Source organism: Sphaeramia orbicularis, chromosome 20 (genome assembly GCF_902148855.1).
Source record: "Sphaeramia orbicularis chromosome 20, fSphaOr1.1, whole genome shotgun sequence".
NCBI lineage: Eukaryota > Metazoa > Chordata > Actinopteri > Kurtiformes > Apogonidae > Sphaeramia > Sphaeramia orbicularis.
In genome coordinates, this window is record NC_043976.1 from 4,736,591 (window position 1) to 4,754,090 (window position 17,500).

The 17,500-nt window shown below is 39.6% G+C and overlaps 1 protein-coding gene across 5 annotated transcripts in view; it reads left to right on the forward strand.

Moving 5' to 3' along the window:
• Positions 1-17,500, forward strand: part of slc12a7b (solute carrier family 12 member 7b) — a 101,689-nt gene that overhangs the window by 19,155 nt on the left and 65,034 nt on the right. The window contains exon 1 of one of the 5 annotated variants that reach the window (XM_030122830.1): positions 12,787-13,147. The exons of the other annotated variants lie outside the window; for them this stretch is intronic. Coding sequence (XP_029978690.1) covers positions 13,030-13,147 — 118 coding nt within the window. The 5' untranslated portion in view covers positions 12,787-13,029. Of the gene's footprint in view, positions 1-12,786; positions 13,148-17,500 lie in introns of those variants that run through there. 5 annotated transcript variants of the gene reach the window in all.

Genomic DNA, 17,500 nt, shown 5'->3' on the forward strand with positions numbered 1-17,500 from the left:
AATGGTAGTACTAAACAAAAACCAACGAGCTGCTTTGGCAATATGTGCCATTATCTGTGAGGAATCAAAAAAGAAGAAAAGACAACGACGTGTTTGGTGCAGGAACTGGTTGTCCAAATGTGGACAGTATGGGCTGTCAATCCTACAGCGGGAACGAGAGGTAAGCTGCAAAAGCTAAACTGCACTAGGACAATAGCCAGCTACTGTTAGGTGGTACGCTACTGTACGCTTCTGTGTTCGCGCATGCACAGTGTGAGAATTTGAGGCACATTGGCTCGTGGCACTGCTTTGACAGTGTGATACCCTCACGAGGAGCGAGCAGGATTTCAAACAGCTCCGTTTGCCTTGCGAACACACGATTGCTGATCGTGAGGTGGTCGTGAGGTGTTAATCGCTTCTCCTTACCCCATGTACACTGCACAACGCACGACACACGATTAGAGGCACATCTGGCCTGATCCCAGAAAGAGTCGCACGAGTGAGAAATCGTCTCTAAATTCGCACAGTGTATGGCCACCTTAAGTCCAGTTTCCTTCACCATCAAAAGGCATTCAGAAACTGGGGGAAATGCTGACAGGAAGAGGTCTGGCAGACCCAAAGCCACAACAGAAGCAGAAGACGAGTTTCTGAGAGTCAACAGCTTGGGTGGTAGGCGACTCGCAGGACAACAGCTTCAATCACAGCTCAATAGTGGTCGTAGTAAGCAAGTCTCAGTTTCAACTGTGAAGAGAAGCCTTCAAGTTGCAGGTAATAATTCTGAAATGTACATTATTTTTCAGTTTTGTTTAACCTAACCTTTTTTTTTTTTTTTAACCTCTGGTAGTTCACTGCTTACCTTTGTACCATTTCAAGCTGTTCATTGGACTTGAACTGCTTGAATTTCAATACAAAACTGGAAAAATTGTGATGTTCTAAAACTTTTGACCGGTAGCTTGTGTGTGTGTGTGTGTGTGTGTGTGTGTGTGTGTATGTATGTATGTGTGTGTGTGTGTGTGTGTGTGTATATATATATATATATATATATATATATATATATATATATAAATATATATAAATAAAACACACATTCTCTGAAGGTGCTTCTGGGTGTTGATAGTCATGGGGTTTTCCGTTAGTTGATCAGCCGTATGTGTGAGGTACTAACTGTGAGTCATTTTGGCCTTGGTGCCTTTGCCACTACAATAAAAAACAATGCTGGACTAAATGCAACTAACTAGAGCCTTTAGAAAGGCAGCATTTACTACAGGTCTTATTGGATTGTTTTGTGGTAAAAGAAAATGTCGTTCTTTGCAGAAGTTACTTGGTGGTGGTGTAGCTGGGTATCACATTTCAGAAATGTGTACAGACCTGTATCATGTGTGTATCATGTTCTGCCGTCTCTGAATGAAAAGCCTAAGGATAACCCTTTTAACCCCACCCCTGTCACAGGCACCCTAAACAGCCACAGTGCTGTCAAACGACAGAGATGAAAATAATACAGTGTAAGCTTCAGTTATTTCCAGCATCTCTCATGACTTATGCTATCAGCCTAAAAAGGAACTAAGACAGCAAAACACTTGAGTTAGCTTCTGTTTTTGCTGAACTTATTCACAGGCTGATATTAATGTTCAGCGACCTGGTACAAATAATTAAAGACTGGTTTTAGTTAGGTCAAAATACTCCAACAGGTTGACATCAGTTCCATATTTTGTCACGAGTAAGTTTCATGTTACATTTAAGAGACTTAGAAAGAAACTGCCTACTCATTTAACTCAAGTCAAAGGTTAATTTGTATAATACAAAATTCTGTAATTTTGATAAGATGAGTAGGAAATCTAAATGGTAAACACAGTCTCCTTCAGGTGAAAGGAAAGTGCCATCTGACACTGTTGGGTTGAGCACTGTTAAATGGATGACTGGCAGGCAAGTGTGCTACCATTTGAGATGGCTGAGGTGTGGCGGTCTGTGTCCGTAGTGAATGCATTATCATGCAAATAGTATGGATTTACCCAATGAAGCTAACACGTCATCGTCTAACGTAAATCTGAAATAAATTGATTTGTTGTAAGAGCTAATGTACATTTTGTGGTTTGCCTATTTTGTAAACATTTTTTATTGACCAATAAACAAATGTCATGGAAATGTTTCAGAAAGGAAACTCAAAGGTCCAGTCACCACTTCATAGTCAGGCATAGGAAAGTCTGACTGAGAATGACAGCTGCTATTGTTTCTCCTATGCCCCACTTGAGTGAACTCTTGTAAAGTAGACCTTTCCATTTGTCAGTTTTGTATGGGTGGTTATAAACGATATCTACTATTTATAGGTTATTCTTTAGGGGATTTTTTATTGGCACTGACTTTTCTTCAGCTTACTGGGGTAAGTGTGTACAAATATAAACCAAGTCATCTGTACTGCCTTTAAAGCATTTAACCATCATTGAATGTGTCACATTTTATTGATTTACATCAGTGATTTAGCATCGACTTAATGTGACTTCAGATCTAAAAGTAATTGAGGTTATTATGCAGTCAATCAGGTGGTGTCCTTATGACTGTGTTGCAGTTTTGAAACACATGCCAAATACTGTGCTGAAGAATAATTACCAACCGCTTTGTTTTTGCCTTAAAATGTTCCTTCTGGCGTGGAAACAAACTGACTAACTGGCCGTTTTTAGGTAGTTGATAAAGGAGTGACAAAACCATTTATGAAGACACGCATAGCTGTGGCATTTCTAGCTAAGCCTTAATAAATTATAGCTAATGGTGCTGGATTGAATGGCTTATAACCAAATAATTACCACTCAAACACCAACTGCGAACATACTGTACATAACATGCTCTACATATCTGAGAATGGGGAAATATCAGACTGAATAAATATGACTGTAAATGGTACACGGATGATCACTTACTGTATGTTTAAAGCTATATTTACCAATCTGGCATGTCGCATAGCACTTAGTAAAAGCCCTTGACTGTCTCCCTTGACTATTGAGATACTTATATAGCATAATGATAATAAATAATGTCAAATTATGTCTAACTTTTATGTTTTGGAGTGACAAAAGTAAAATTACATTATGAAAATGTTTACATCTACAAACTATCTTTTAAAAAAATGTGAACAACCATGAAAAAACTAAAATGTATTAAGAAAAATAAGTACAATTTTAATGATATTATGTCTCAGCTTCTCCCTTGCACATGTGCATTAAAACTTACAGTTCACAGTGGATCTACAAATATATACAAAACATTTAGTAACAGGCGGATTGTTAAAATTGCACATAGCCTATTTCTCTTAAGATATTTCAGGTTTTTCACATTTTTTGATAGTTTTCGTGCAATTTTACTTTTTACAGTAAAACAAAGAGAAAAACTTGCAGCTGTCATTATTTATTTCTTTTTGTTATAGTATTTACTGATCTTAGCCATATGAGATTGAATTGGGCTGAATTTGTCTCTTGAACTAATATGATTGTTGATGTCTTCAGTGTAATTTTGGCATTTCACAAATTCGTCTCACAGGCCAGATTGGACCCTTTGGCGAGCCAGTTTTGGCCCACGGGCCATGTATTTGATGCCTGTGGTATAGAGAATTTATCTCAGTGATACTTACAACTGCAGCAGCAACAACACCAAGTTTGCATCCATTTTGATGCTTCTTTTTCTTTCAGCTGTCCCCATTCTGCAAAAGCTGGGCTGAGGCAGACAGTTGTCTTGTTCCTGGTTTGGTAACTCACTCTTTTCTTCTTCCTCCATCCTTTGACAGTGGCCACCTCTTCCTTTTCTCTGCTGGCTCTGCTATGCTAAATGCCTGTCAAATGAAGGCATGGCTGGCTTGTGTTTAGAGCTAGCCGGCTGTACCTGGCTGGGGGCGTGTTTGTGTTGTAGTGCTGTGATGTGTCTCATGAGAGAAGAGCTGTAAGCCACTGGGTCAAGACCAAGGCCACTGGGACGGTGTAGACAAGTTGCAAGTGGCATATTCGGCCCCAGAAACGCTAATTGGAAGGCGGATGGCTTTCATTCTCCCCCTAACAAGCCATTTAAACACCACAATTGCTTTGAAACTATTTAATTAAGGTAAAAAGGCAAAGTTCTCCATTAATTTAAAGTGTTCTAATATTCTTTTTTTTTAATAGGCCTACATTGTCCATTTTGGGTAAATTTATCTATTTGTCAAGTAACTGAACAAGTTTAATGTTAAGTATGATTAGAAGAGATGGAAAAGATGAAAAAGAGTGATCACAGTAAGGTGAAAACATGCTACCTATTGCAAAATAGAAATTCCAATGAATTAGTAGATGTAAGCCTTAATGACTCATAGCCATTTTGAAAAAAGCCACATTAAATGTCCTCTGATTCAGTATTCTTAGATCCAAGACTGGAAAACCTCCCAGAAGGGTGAATTATCTGTTATGCACAACATGCACTGTGTTGAATCTTCAGGTGTCCACTAACTGGTGCACTTTCTCCTATGATCAACTGGGGGCACCAGAGTGTCATTGATGGTGTTAAACTGTGTGATCAGAGGATGCCAGTGACATTCACGGCAGATTTAAGACCAAATTAACCAAATTATTCTTTGGTTGACTGAACCAAACTTAGAGAGAAGTGTAGTATATTAATTTTTGGTTGCTGTGAGTCATTTTGGGAGTGACCCTTACACTTTAACTGGTCAAAAAATTATTATTGATAATAAATTAAGGCATCGGCTATTGGCAGGAGGAAGTGATGAAGAAGATAAGATAACAAGGTCATGACAGGAACTCACATGACAAAAGCCTTAAGGAATCTACTGTAAATTTTACTGTTGATTTTCTTAATCATTAAAAAAAACAGGGCATCATAGTGGTACAATGCCTATTGCTGTTACCTCATAGCAAGAAGGTCCTGGGTTCACACCCAGAGCCAGCTGGTTGGAGCCTTTCTGTGTGAGGTTTGCATGTTCTCCCCTTATCCTCTCAATAACTGGTCACTATAAATTGGCCATAGGTGTGAGAAAGTGAATTATATTTGTATATATGTCACCCTGCAATGAACTGGCAACACTGACCAGAATACACCCTGACTTCACCCAATCTCAGGTGGAATAGGTTCCAATGCCCTACAAACCATCAGAGGATTAATCAGTTATAGAAATTGAATGAATAATTGAATGAGTTAAAATGGACAGTAATCATGATGTAGTTAACATCATATTATTTCCAGTTCACCATCATTGAGTGTATTGTTCTTTCTTTAGCTTCTTTAGCCTTTCAGATGTCACTGTCTTTTCTAGTAGTTTATTCTCTACAAATACATTATGAATAAAGAAACCATTGGGAGAGTGAATATTGAAAGAAAGGTTTTCTGCATTTTTGTCTTTAGTGTAAATGTTTGTGAGGTACAAAAATAATTTAATTGGCTGTTTCTCAACATCATGACAACATAGTGAATATCATGATATTATTTCCAGTTCAGCACACTATCGTAGAGTGTATTGATCATTATAGGGAAGTTGTTCTTTCTTTAGCCTCTTTCAGATGTCACTGTCTTTTCTAGTAGTTTATTCTGTACAAATACACTATGAATAAAGCAACCATTGGGAGAGTGAATATTGAAAGAAAGAAGGTTTTCGAGAGATTTTTGTCTTTAGTGTAAATGTTTGTGAGTAGGGCTGCACGATTCTGGCAAAAATGTGAATCACAATTGTTTTGCTTAGAATTGAGATGACGATTCTCTGGCACAATTTTTTTTCACTAAATGTTTATTGCACCGCTGTCAAGGAAAATGGGTTCTTTTACCTCTGATTCACATCTTTCGTATCACTCTGCAAGTAGTCCGGTCACTTATGCAGTGTTTTCTGTAGAATTGATCTGTTGATGTGGCTGTGTGTAATGCGGGGAGGGGGGGGGGGCACGTGCACGGTTTGGCGGAGGGTGTACATGCAGGCGTTTCAGTCATTGTGTGTGTGTGGGTGGGTGGGGAGGGCTTGGCCGCATGCGCACAGTTCGGCCGAGGGGGGTTGCACGCGTGTGCATTTTAGCCGGTTATCCGCGCGTTTGCGTCGGTTTCCGTCCTACTTATACAGTCCGTGCCCCCAGCAGAAGTGAAAGTGAAACTTTGTTATTTATGTTTTACCTACACTCCTGTCCTGGCATATTATGTATGATACATATGCATAATACACGATGGTGATGATTTTTTTTTGGTATGAAACGTTTGGTGTGGCGGCATGGATAAACCTTACCAGTGGAAATGCTGCACTTCTGGTCCCGGTTGCTAAGTGACGTCAGCTGATCTGTGAAAGTTTGCAGCGCAAAAAAAACTTCCCAGCCAGCACGATGGAATATTTTAAATAAAAAAATTTTAGAGAGGGTGAGACTTTTGAGTCTTGGTTAAAGACTGAGTTATCCTCACTGGGAAAGAAAAGAAAAGAAAAGAAAAGAAAAGGAGAATAACAACAGCAGTGCAGAAGTCAGAGAAGTGAAAGTGAAAACACAGTTGGATCTGGACGACAGAAAAGACCGACATGAGATTAGCACCGCCAAATGTTAACCTTAATTGGGCGTGAGTTCTGGTGGGTGTGACTCATCAATACCAATAGGGTTTTCATCCATTTCACTCTCTTTACCGCAGACGTTCTTCCACTGTAATTCACTCTTTCTTCACTCAACTGCAGCCAACAGCAGCAGGCTCATGTGTTGTAAAGACGCTTTACCATTGGTTGAGGGAAGAGGTGGCGGCGGTTCTGCGTTTGTGGGCATTTGTTTGTAATGCAGCCCATAAAATAAAATGCTTAAAAATTGTCCGTGTTTAGAGATGAGATGCCATACATGTGTGAATTGAGATCGCAATCTTTGAACGATTAATTGTGCAGCCCTATTTGTGAGGTACAAAAATAATTTAATTGTCTGTGCTTTCTCACCTGTCACTCAGTGCATGATTTGATGCATATCAGTCAGTGCCCTTAAGTAATGTTAACTTTGAATCTTCTGTTTTACATGATATATCATTTGGTGATGGCTGGATCTTGGTGTTCTTTTAATGAATCTGATTTGGATTATGTAAACTGCTAATATTCTCACCCTGGAGAAAAAAATGGCAGAACCTTGCTCTGGTGAAAGAACAAGACATTCTTTTGAAACTTGCTGTACAATAATGGCCACTTTTATTATGAGTGTAGCCAAAGAGGGTTAATGTTCAAAATGAATGCATTGAGAGCCTAAATAAGATTAGCTGCATGTAGACATACCTATCTCAGATTATACTGTGTCTAGCCTAATGTGCAGCAACAAACATGATATGGAAAATTCAGAAAGGTACAATCCTCTCATTTTGGTAGAATAAAAATTGTCGATGAGAAAACAGAAAACTCAGATGTCCTTCAGCTGTACTTGATGTATCCGTTGCAAATCCAGTCTCCTCCCATGTTCCCCTGAGGGAATAATCAATACAACTATTCTGAGACTTGAAATGAGACCTACTAAAGGAAATCTTAAGCTCACCCAAACTTTTCTCACTTTTGTGAACAAATTCATTTAACATTGTTTCTGGAGCTAGTCAGGACCATATAATGAGCAAGTGCTTTTCATAAAACCATGTTTTTTTCATGTAGAGATCACATGTTTTCCATTTAGAGACAGAAAGAGAAATTTTTGGACTAGTGTTTGTAGGAAAAGGAATCTACTTCCAAAGTTTTCTTCATGAAACACAGGTCCTTTTGTGATTCGGTTTTGTAAGCAGCAGTCTAAATAGCTACCTTAACAACCAGTCTTTTTCTAAAACAGGACTTTACTTCATCATGTAGTGCTAGGCATTCTGGCTGAAGGATCATATGATGACTCTTGAAGTAGAATCAGTCTGTGATCTAAATCACAGTTTTTTACCCCTCGGCCAACTTCGGGCTGAAGGGGTATTGTAATCGTTTTGTCGTCTGTCTGTATATTCAACAATATAATGGCATTTTCTGAAGAATGCATTGACATATCTGCACCAAATTTATGCTGTGGATGCATCTTGGTATGCAGCAGAAGCCTATTGAAAATAGGTTGCCTTGACCTACTTTTTCAAGGTCAAAAGGTGACATGCCCTTTCAATGACATAATCATATTATTTGAAGAATACATTGGATTTCTGCACCAAATTTACACAAAGACAATTTAATGTAATTTATAGGGCAGCAACATTCAACAGAATCTCACACTATATTTGGCCGAGGGGTATTAAAAGTGTGCAGCACATTATGTTTTGTTTTGTTTTTTGCCTCCACAGTATGTGAATTACAACCAAGCTACTACAAGTTTTCCTCCAGTTTCCTCAACCTGCTAACAAGAAATGATTTAACACTTTGTATTTTTGGCAGAGCATCTGTGTAAATCAGACTTAGTGATAGCAGTAGTAGTTTGTGGTTTGTCTAGTGTGATGTTGGTCAAGGTAGTTTGGATGCAGCTACCATATTGCTAGCTCCTCAATGTGTCTTTGACTTTCCTGCTTCACGGCCTGGCCAAGCGAGGAACGGAGTGAGAAAGCACTGTGCAGCAATACTAATCATTCCATATCTGTTTTTAAAAATTAGTTTAGCGGCGTTTACAGCCTTTACTGTTCTTAATTTACACTGTAGTCTCATATATTTTCTTATACTCCCAGTTGTAATTCAGGTACAAATGAAATAATCACAGTTTTAAAAACTGGAGTTATATGTCTTTCATGCTAAGTAATCAAAAATATTGTTTTAGAGAAAAAAGAAATTGACCATGATGTTCACTTTAGCTTGACCAGGCCCTTCAGTTAAACTAAGATTAGTGATCCCGATAACCGGTATCATACAGCTATTTGATCAGGAGCAGGAGATAGACGGGTGGATTGGGGCAGTGTTGGCAGTGATGCAGATGTTGTACAGACCTGTTGTAGTAAATAATGAACTGAAATGAAAAGCCAAGCTCTCAGTTTACCATGAGACCTATGTTCCTACTCTTATCCATGGTCATGAGCTGTGGGTAGTGAAAGAATGACATCACAGATACAAGCAGCTGGGTGGCTGGGCTCTCTCTGAGAGACAGGGAAAGGAGTTACACCATCTGGGTGAGGCTCAGGCATATCCAACCTGCAGCAGACCCTGAGGAGACCCATGACATGCTGGAGGGATCATATCTCTCAGCTGACCTGGGAACGCCTCGGTGTCCCATCAGTGGAGCTAGAGGAGGTGGCTGGGGAGAGTGAAGTCTGAGCCAGAGGTTGCGCTAGACATTTTTATTGTCCGTCATTTTGACGGACAGGGTCGTAAAAATTCCGTCATAACATATTATTATCCATCATTTCAGTTTTTTTTTTTTTTTTTTTTTAATGACAAAGAGATATATTTAGTAGTATTTAATGTTCAAAAATATCTCAATGATGCAGCAACTGTAGTTGCTGCTGGCTGATAAACCAACGTGACGTTACGACTCGCATAATAATATACGCCACTTTTAATTGGTGTGTTATCATGCACTGAGGGTTAGGGGTCTGGTTATGTGAACCAGAGATCTGTGCACAAATTGACATGCCATCAAATAACACATGAAAGGTAGAAAATGCGTACATATAACACACCAATGAACTGGAGTATTCCTTACTTGTCTGTCATCCTTCACCGCAACAGTCCCTCTTTTTTTTCCATCCCCGTTTATCAAAGCCATCACATTTACTGAGCTTTTAAAATATGGAGACTCGGCTGCCTTCACAGTTTGCGCTAGCAAAGTAGCATCTAATTTTGGCTAAAGTCAGCAAAACAATGACACAAGACTGGACACTGACTGATTAATATTCACACTCACCATCAACTGGACAGGGGTCTACTACAGGTGGACTAACTGGACAGGGGGTCTACTACAGGTGGACTAACTGGACAGGGAGTCTACTACAGGTGAACTAATTGGACAGGGGTCTACTACAGGTGAACTAACGGTGAGTCATGTGACTGCAGTACTGCTCTTGTATTCAGTGTAGTTGTGAACGGTGGTGCTTTTGGTTCTATACAGGCAGGATGCTGTTATGGGATGTTTGATGACTTGTTAAGAGAGAGACAGACCAGCCATTCTGCGAGCAGGTTCTGTTCAGTGTTGTGTGAAAACTTTCTTTGGTAGTGTTATGAGACAGGTGTGTGTGTGTTCCTTTAAGTATGAGAGCGGTGTGTGGTGTGTGCGTGTGTGTATGGTGTGAGTGGTCAAGCAAGGTGAGAGAGCAGCCGTTTTGAGTATGAGTGTGTAAGAGGACAGAAGGAAAAAAGTGTACAAACATCGATATACTGTACATAAAATAAAAGCTGCTGTCTTCCACTACTGGTAAGGGAGTTAACCCCGACATCGGCCCTGGAGGAAATCTCCCCTGTGCTCGCTGACTACGGTCAGACGAGCCTAGCAGGAAAGGTTAACAGTAGATTACCCTCAGTATTTTAATCTGTCAAAATGACGGACGGCCTTCAGAATTTTCTGTCATTTAAAAAAAAAAAAAAAAGCCGTCAATGACGGAATATTTTCAGTTAACGCAACCTCTGGTCTGAGCTTCTCTACTTTGCAGCTCTATACTTTCAAACAGAGAAGGAAACTTTTATTTTGACTAGTCTGTTTTAATAGAAGTGCTTGTGTAACCTTTTTGAATGTATGTAAATTAAATTTATGCAGGTATGTTTGTTATAAGCAGTGGCAACAAGCGGTAATGGTTTTATTTGCTATTTACTACTCCACAAAATGTGCAAATTCTGTTGTTTATATAGTTTTGGGTGTAGTTCATCTAGGTTTTATTTCCCCTTCCAATACACAAATGTATTGTTCTGCTGTAATGTTATGTGATTTCCTGGAAATGTGTCTATTTTCATTGTTTATTCAACGTTGCATTTAAAAGTGATGAAAACATATTGGAATGCATGCTGTCTGGGAACCTTTTGTGCCACGACATTTTAGCATAGTTGTGGCTCTCCCTGTGTATTGTTGAAAATTCCCCCATAAAGGATGCATTGTCCTTGTGGCCTGGGTGCACTGGACTGTCCCTGAGAACTTATCTGACTGCCTGACCATTTAATCAGGAAGACCTGTTACATCACTGCATATCCACCAAACAGGGAAATAAGTCAACACTTAGCAAGCATTCTGTTTTCAAATTGTGGTATTGATTAATTCCTCTCAGCATGCATTAAGTCTGGGGCTTTTTGTTGTCTTGGTGTAATAGCAACTTCCTACACTTAATTTTCATGAAGCCTGGGTCAAGCCACAGTAATAATCTTATGGGCAGGAGAATCAAACATGTTTGCCATATCTGATTCCATAGATGACAAAATCTTTCAAGTTTTCGTGTCTGGTGAAGTGTATATGTCAGGTCTGACAATGCGTAAACCCCCAAAATGTTTATTTTTTTGTGGAATGACTGTTGGATTAGAAGCAGTGCAGCTCTTGTAACCACACTAGTCCTAGATGAATGGGTAACAGGCTGAACTCTGAGCTTTGTGGTTGGTCAAACTGTCTGCCCGTTTCTGTCTCTTTGAATGCCTTGCCTTCTGCTCCACCTCCTCCCCTTTCTATTTCCTGTAGCCCACACCCTTCCGTTGACTGTATTGATCTTGTGTGTGAGTGTCGTCATGTTTAGGAACTAATGGGGGTGGGGGGAAGCTTGCACTGGTGGGACATGAGTAAAGGAGCTAAATGAGGCACATGGGCTGCAGCATTTAGAGTGAACTAGACATCTGACTTCACTGCTGCACTGTGGTTTTTCCAAAAAAAAAAAACTGGTTTGCTTTAGTATGTCCTATCACATAGGGGTGTTGGTTAGCCTGAGACCTAATACCTTGTATCATATTCAGTACACTCTTCATCCTGAGGAAATGACTCACTTGTTTTTGGGATTAGACATGAGGTCAGCTGGTGGATTTGAACATGAGGGACGAGTTTGTATGATAATACACTGCTCTGCTGTGTATAACAGATGTAGAGTGTTAGAAAGGGGGGAGAAACAGGAAGAATAAAAACATGTTAAAAGGTCTTATCATTTATTTTAATGGTTGTAAGAACAGCCAGGTTGTGTGTGTTTGTGCAGGTGAGAGGACATAGGTATAACTTTTTTCTTGGAGTGTTAGTTTATTTTTTATTTAGTTTTAGTGTTTGAGTTTTTTGGTATAATGAGGAAAGCTTTGATTTGTTTAAGCTGAATCAGCCTGAATAGAAGAGTGCATGACATGAATCATACAAAATGTCTTTTACAAAATGATCAAGTTCTCATAATGCACAAACTCATGTTATTCTCGCATAACATGAACCATTAATACAGAGGGAAAAGAAAACAAAGCTGATTTTACTGCAGTTCGGTTCAGTTTTAGCTTGTGTTGCATTGCTTATTGGAGTTTTTGTTTAGTTTCCCGTCAGTCCTGTTGGTTAATGGTGCTTACACTGTGTATATGGATCCCCAGTCTTGAGTCTTTGAATCAGCACTGCTTCTACACACATGGGATCGAATATCACTGCATAAGAAAAGAGGAAATGTGTGTGTGTGTGTGTGTGTGTGCGCGTGCGTGCGTGTGTGTGAGAGATCCTCTGCTACGGACTGTCTCTTCTCTTTAAACTAACAGAATTTGCTGGTTTTTGTGCCCAGTCAGTGACGATTCTCGTGAGAATTTCTGCCTTCTAGCACAAGAGGAACATATGTGTGATCTCACAGTCATGAGCATACATGCATGTCTTGTTTTTTTTAAATGCATGTTTACGTACTGTCCTCATAGGGCGGGCCTGCTCTGCTCTTCCTTATTTGGAGAGTTGGTGCGGGAGGGGTTGAGGGTCACATGGGTGTACAGCAGTCTCCCAGCGATCTGAACAAAAACTCAGAGGTAAGGACCTTGCATCTGCCCAAGAGACAATCGTATAGCAGTGTGACTGATTAAAACAAACACACAGAGGAGGAGAAGACAGAAGAAAAGAGAGACAGCTGTTGGACAGCGGGAAGTGAAAGAGGAGCAAAAGAGCAGAGAAGGAGGGGAAGGAGGAGAAAGAGATAAGACTGTGACAAAGAGAAGACAGCAAAGGGGAAGCACATGGTGTAAAAATGCCCACTAACTTTACTGTGGTCCGAGTAAAGGACAGCGCTGGAAAAGCAACAGAGGGGAATGATGAGGATGTGGATGAGAACAATGTGCTAAAAGAGGAAGAGGAGGACGCCACAGGTGAGACTGGATGTTCTATGCTTGTCAGGTGTGGGATCAAAAGAAATTAGTTCACATACAGTTTACAGTACCTAACACGATCCCAACAGTTGTTTTCTGGGACAAGGTTAAACAAATGTTTTCATCATTTAAAGTTTTGAGCACATCTTCACATTTCTGATGAGGGTGTAAAGAGGAACATAGCTCTGAAAACTTCCAGACTTTGCTTACTGTATCCTGCACAAACACATCATTTGACTTTATTGCCGTGCCGCTCGTATTTTTAAGAAAAGCTTTTGGGTGTGCGTGGGAGAATAATGTGTAGGAAGGATGGTGAATTTTAGGGAAAGCGTGTTCATTTTCTAGTAGGGTATAACTTGCATGAGTTGACGATTTCCTGTAAACACCACTCAAGGGAGTTTGACATGAACTTTGTTCCATGTCAGTGTTTCCCTTTTTTGCCAGTTTTTCCATTTTCTTCACCTATCATTTTACATCTTTTTGTTATTTTCAGTGTGTTGACCTGGATGGTCTCTCGGCAAACCATTTATCCTGTACCACTGATATTTAGACACATTTATAACTTTATTACACTGCCAGGATTCCTGGTATTGTAGTAACAAATGCAAGAACAACACATATGCTCTAATTGATAAACTTATAACTTTCACATCTCTTAACATCTCTACGTTTTGATTACCAATGATGTCCAATGTTTGACTTGACTCAGTCCAGGAAGTCAAAGCAGGGAACCCCAGGGTGGAATAAACAGCATGATAGAAACTTCAGATCTTTTGCACAATACGTTGACTTAGGGCTATGTGAAGAAACTAGTGTTACTGTGATTTCTTCTGTAGTTTTATATTGCAGTATTAAAACATAAAGGATTTTTTCCCCCAGATGACCTATGCTTCTGTGCTTGGAAAAAAAATACTCTAGAATGATTAGAGTTAATGTTGCAGTGAAGTTTATTTACACAGACAGTACATTTTTAAACAGATGAAAAATTTCTTTGTTTTTTGTTGTCGATTTTTTTTTCCCCCCTTAGTTTTCTTTTATCTTGTAATTGTGGTTTCAATGCAAAAATCAGGTGAGAACTGACTGTTTCTCTGACCTGATTCTTGAGGAAATTTAGTTGGTATAATATTGACTTACCTTGAAGGCATTGTCAACTAAGTACTGGTTGTGTAGCTATATCACTCTTTTTGTAGCCATAACGTGACATTGTACATCCTGTGACATGACTATTGTGCAGCCTTACTTTGACTTGGGCATGAAAGTTATCCCTATGTCCATCCTGCTGGACAAACACTGAGTAAATCCATGGACTGAAATAGCACTTAAGCTGGGGTACCAGTGTGGAATAGCTGGAGTATATATGAGTATTAACAGATGTCCAATGCCTGTACTTTGTGGACCCTGATGTAACACACTGCACTGAGTTGAAAAATGCCTGCCTTATTGACATGAATTTATTGACTCATGGAGATAAGTAGATCAAACTCATATTTTACAAACTTGGAGTGCATACCATCTAGCTTTTTTTTCTTTCAGTACTTATTCTCTCTTGACATATAAAATTCAGTGTCAGAGATTTGGAACATAATGTCCTAACTTTTTTTCACCCTGATTCTGTCCAGTAAGATCCAGTTAGGACAGCTGTTGAATATCAAGCATGGGGAGTTCATGGAGTGCATGTTTAACAAACTCCTGTCTAACTCCATGCACTCCACTGTTAAATTTCTGCTGTGGAGCTGTAATTATGGCTCCATGCTGGGTCTGATTTTACAGACTGTGGGAGAGAGAATGGCATTTATTATGCTGCTTATGCTGGATATCATCCTGCAGCAGGCTTTGATTTCACCCAGCCCACTTTTGTGCGCATGCTAACCATTTGTCTCTGACAAGTTGAAGATATAATAATAGTGAGAGAGCGGCTTGTGCACTTGATCTGAGGTCACAAAATTATATGGTGCCACTTGGTCTGTAGAAGTATCAGGGCCACATACTTGGTTTGGTATTGTTTTAAGGATCACAGTGTCCAAAGAAATCCATAGGACTTTTTCCAACTTGGGTTCATCCACAGGCAAGATGAAGAGGTAAAGGTATCTGTGCAATTTTCTAAGGCAGGTCTCTGATAGGGTAAGTGCTGCTGGCTCATGAGGCAGAGAGGAGGACAGAGTCAGATAGCAGTCACTGTTATTGATTAGCCTGCTGACTTGCTTCCCGTTGGCTGAGTGGGGGGAGGTGAGACCCCACCCCCATTATGTAATATAATGGACTCCAGTTTTTCTTATCCGTTTGGATTACCTTTTTGTTCTGGTCTGTTTTCTGAATTCTGAATTTGCAGACAAAAGTTTTACAAACCCACAATTTGTTGGAACAATATGACTTGGCTAATTACTCTACTAGTCTGGCATAATGACTGATTACAAAAGGCAGATGATGTCAAACCTCTGTCCTCCTCTGGATGTTTGGTGTGAACCAGCTTCATATTTTCCTCATTGGGAAGAATGTTTGAGCTTTGTTATCATCGTAAGGGAAATTGAGGTTTCTGTACTCCTCCCATGTCTTTCTAACAAATGTGAAGTTTCCCAGTTACATAAATTCAAGGCTGATTTTAATAGCTGTAGCACACATTCTCTTGCCTTATACCATTTATAGACCAGTCACTCATAAAAACATTAGCTGGTTGACCTTTAGTAAAACTGTTTGCACTGTTTAATTTTGTCTCCAACACAAGAACACAAAGTTAATTAAAACACAAATACTTCACATAGCTGTGGTGTTTGAGGGAAGTAACAAGTGTTCAGTGACAAAGTATGACTTGCCAACCAAAAAACTCCTCCTGCTATGCAGTGTTTTTGATCTCAGCTATACTTTTAAAGGGAGTCATAAGCATGATTCATGGTGTGATATCTTATTTTCTCACCCTTGTAAATGTTAAAGTAAGGTATTTACAATCAAACAACCAGTTCATGCCAAGGTTATAATCGTTAACAAACACGAATGAAATGATGAAAACTAAAGTTGAAAAAATATTTTCGTTAACTGAAATAAATAAAAACTCTAATTAAAAGAAAAAAAATGATAACTAACTGAAACTGTATTGTGAGCTTACAAAACTAACTAAAACATATAAAAATTATGTACAAAAATCCCTTAGTTTTCGTCTTTGTAAATATCGGATTGATATCAAATTGATTTATTTCGCTCCAGCAATTTTAGCTGGCAGCACCATACAGCACTTCACAGTCCGTCATGTCTGGTCACTTGTGGTTTACAGCAGAGGTCGCGTTAACCGAAAATATTCCGTCATTGACGGAATTTTTTAAAAAATGACAGAAAATTCTGAAGGCCATCCGTCATTTTGACAGATTAAAATACTGAGGGTAATCTACTGTTAACCTTTCCTGCTAGGCTCATCTGACCATAGTCAGTGAGCACAGGGGACATTTCCTCCAGGGCCGATGTCGGAGTTAACTCCCTTGCCAGTAGTGGAAGACAGCAGCTTTTATTTTATGCACAGTATATCGACGTTAGAACACTTTTTTCTTCTTTCCTCTTACACACTCATATTCAAAAATGCTGCTCCCTCACCTTGCTTGACCACTCACACCATACGCACACGCCACACACCGCTTTCGCACTTAAAGGAACACACACACACACCAGCCTCATAACACTACCAAAGAAAGTTTTCACACAACACTGAACAGAACCTGCTTGCAGAATGGCTGGTCTGTCTCTCTCTTAACAAGTCATCAAACATTCCATAACAGCATCCTGCCTGTATAGAACCAACAGTACCACCGTTCACAACTACACCTGTAGCAGACCCCCTGTCCAGTTAGTCCACCTGTAGTAGACCCTCTGTCCAATTGGTGCCAGTGTGAACATTAATCAGTCAGTGTCAAGTCTTGTGTCGTTCTTTAGCTGACTTTAGCCAAAATTAGATGCTACTTTGCTAGCGCAAACTGTGAAGACAGCCGAGTCTCCTTATTTTAGAAAGCCCAGTAAATATGATGGTATTATGACAATATGGCAATATGATGATCAATAAGGCTAAAGACGTTCATTTTGTCTTCTGTTTATGTAAGTATAGTTTTTTCTTTTGTTCAGACAAGGAATAGTTTTTAGTTTTTAGATGTTACCTGCTTGACAGTTTCGACTGTGACTCCAGTCTTCCTCAGAAGCGTCATCCGACGTGTTGCTGACGTGTCATTTATCAGCTGGTCGGCTCGACGGACCAATCAGAGCCCGTATCATGGACTGGGATAAGGGCACAATCATAACATCCGAAGCGAACAAATTCAAACGTTGGATCAAGGAGGCAATAGAGATCAGGAAGCGGGCGAGTGACACCATCAACCG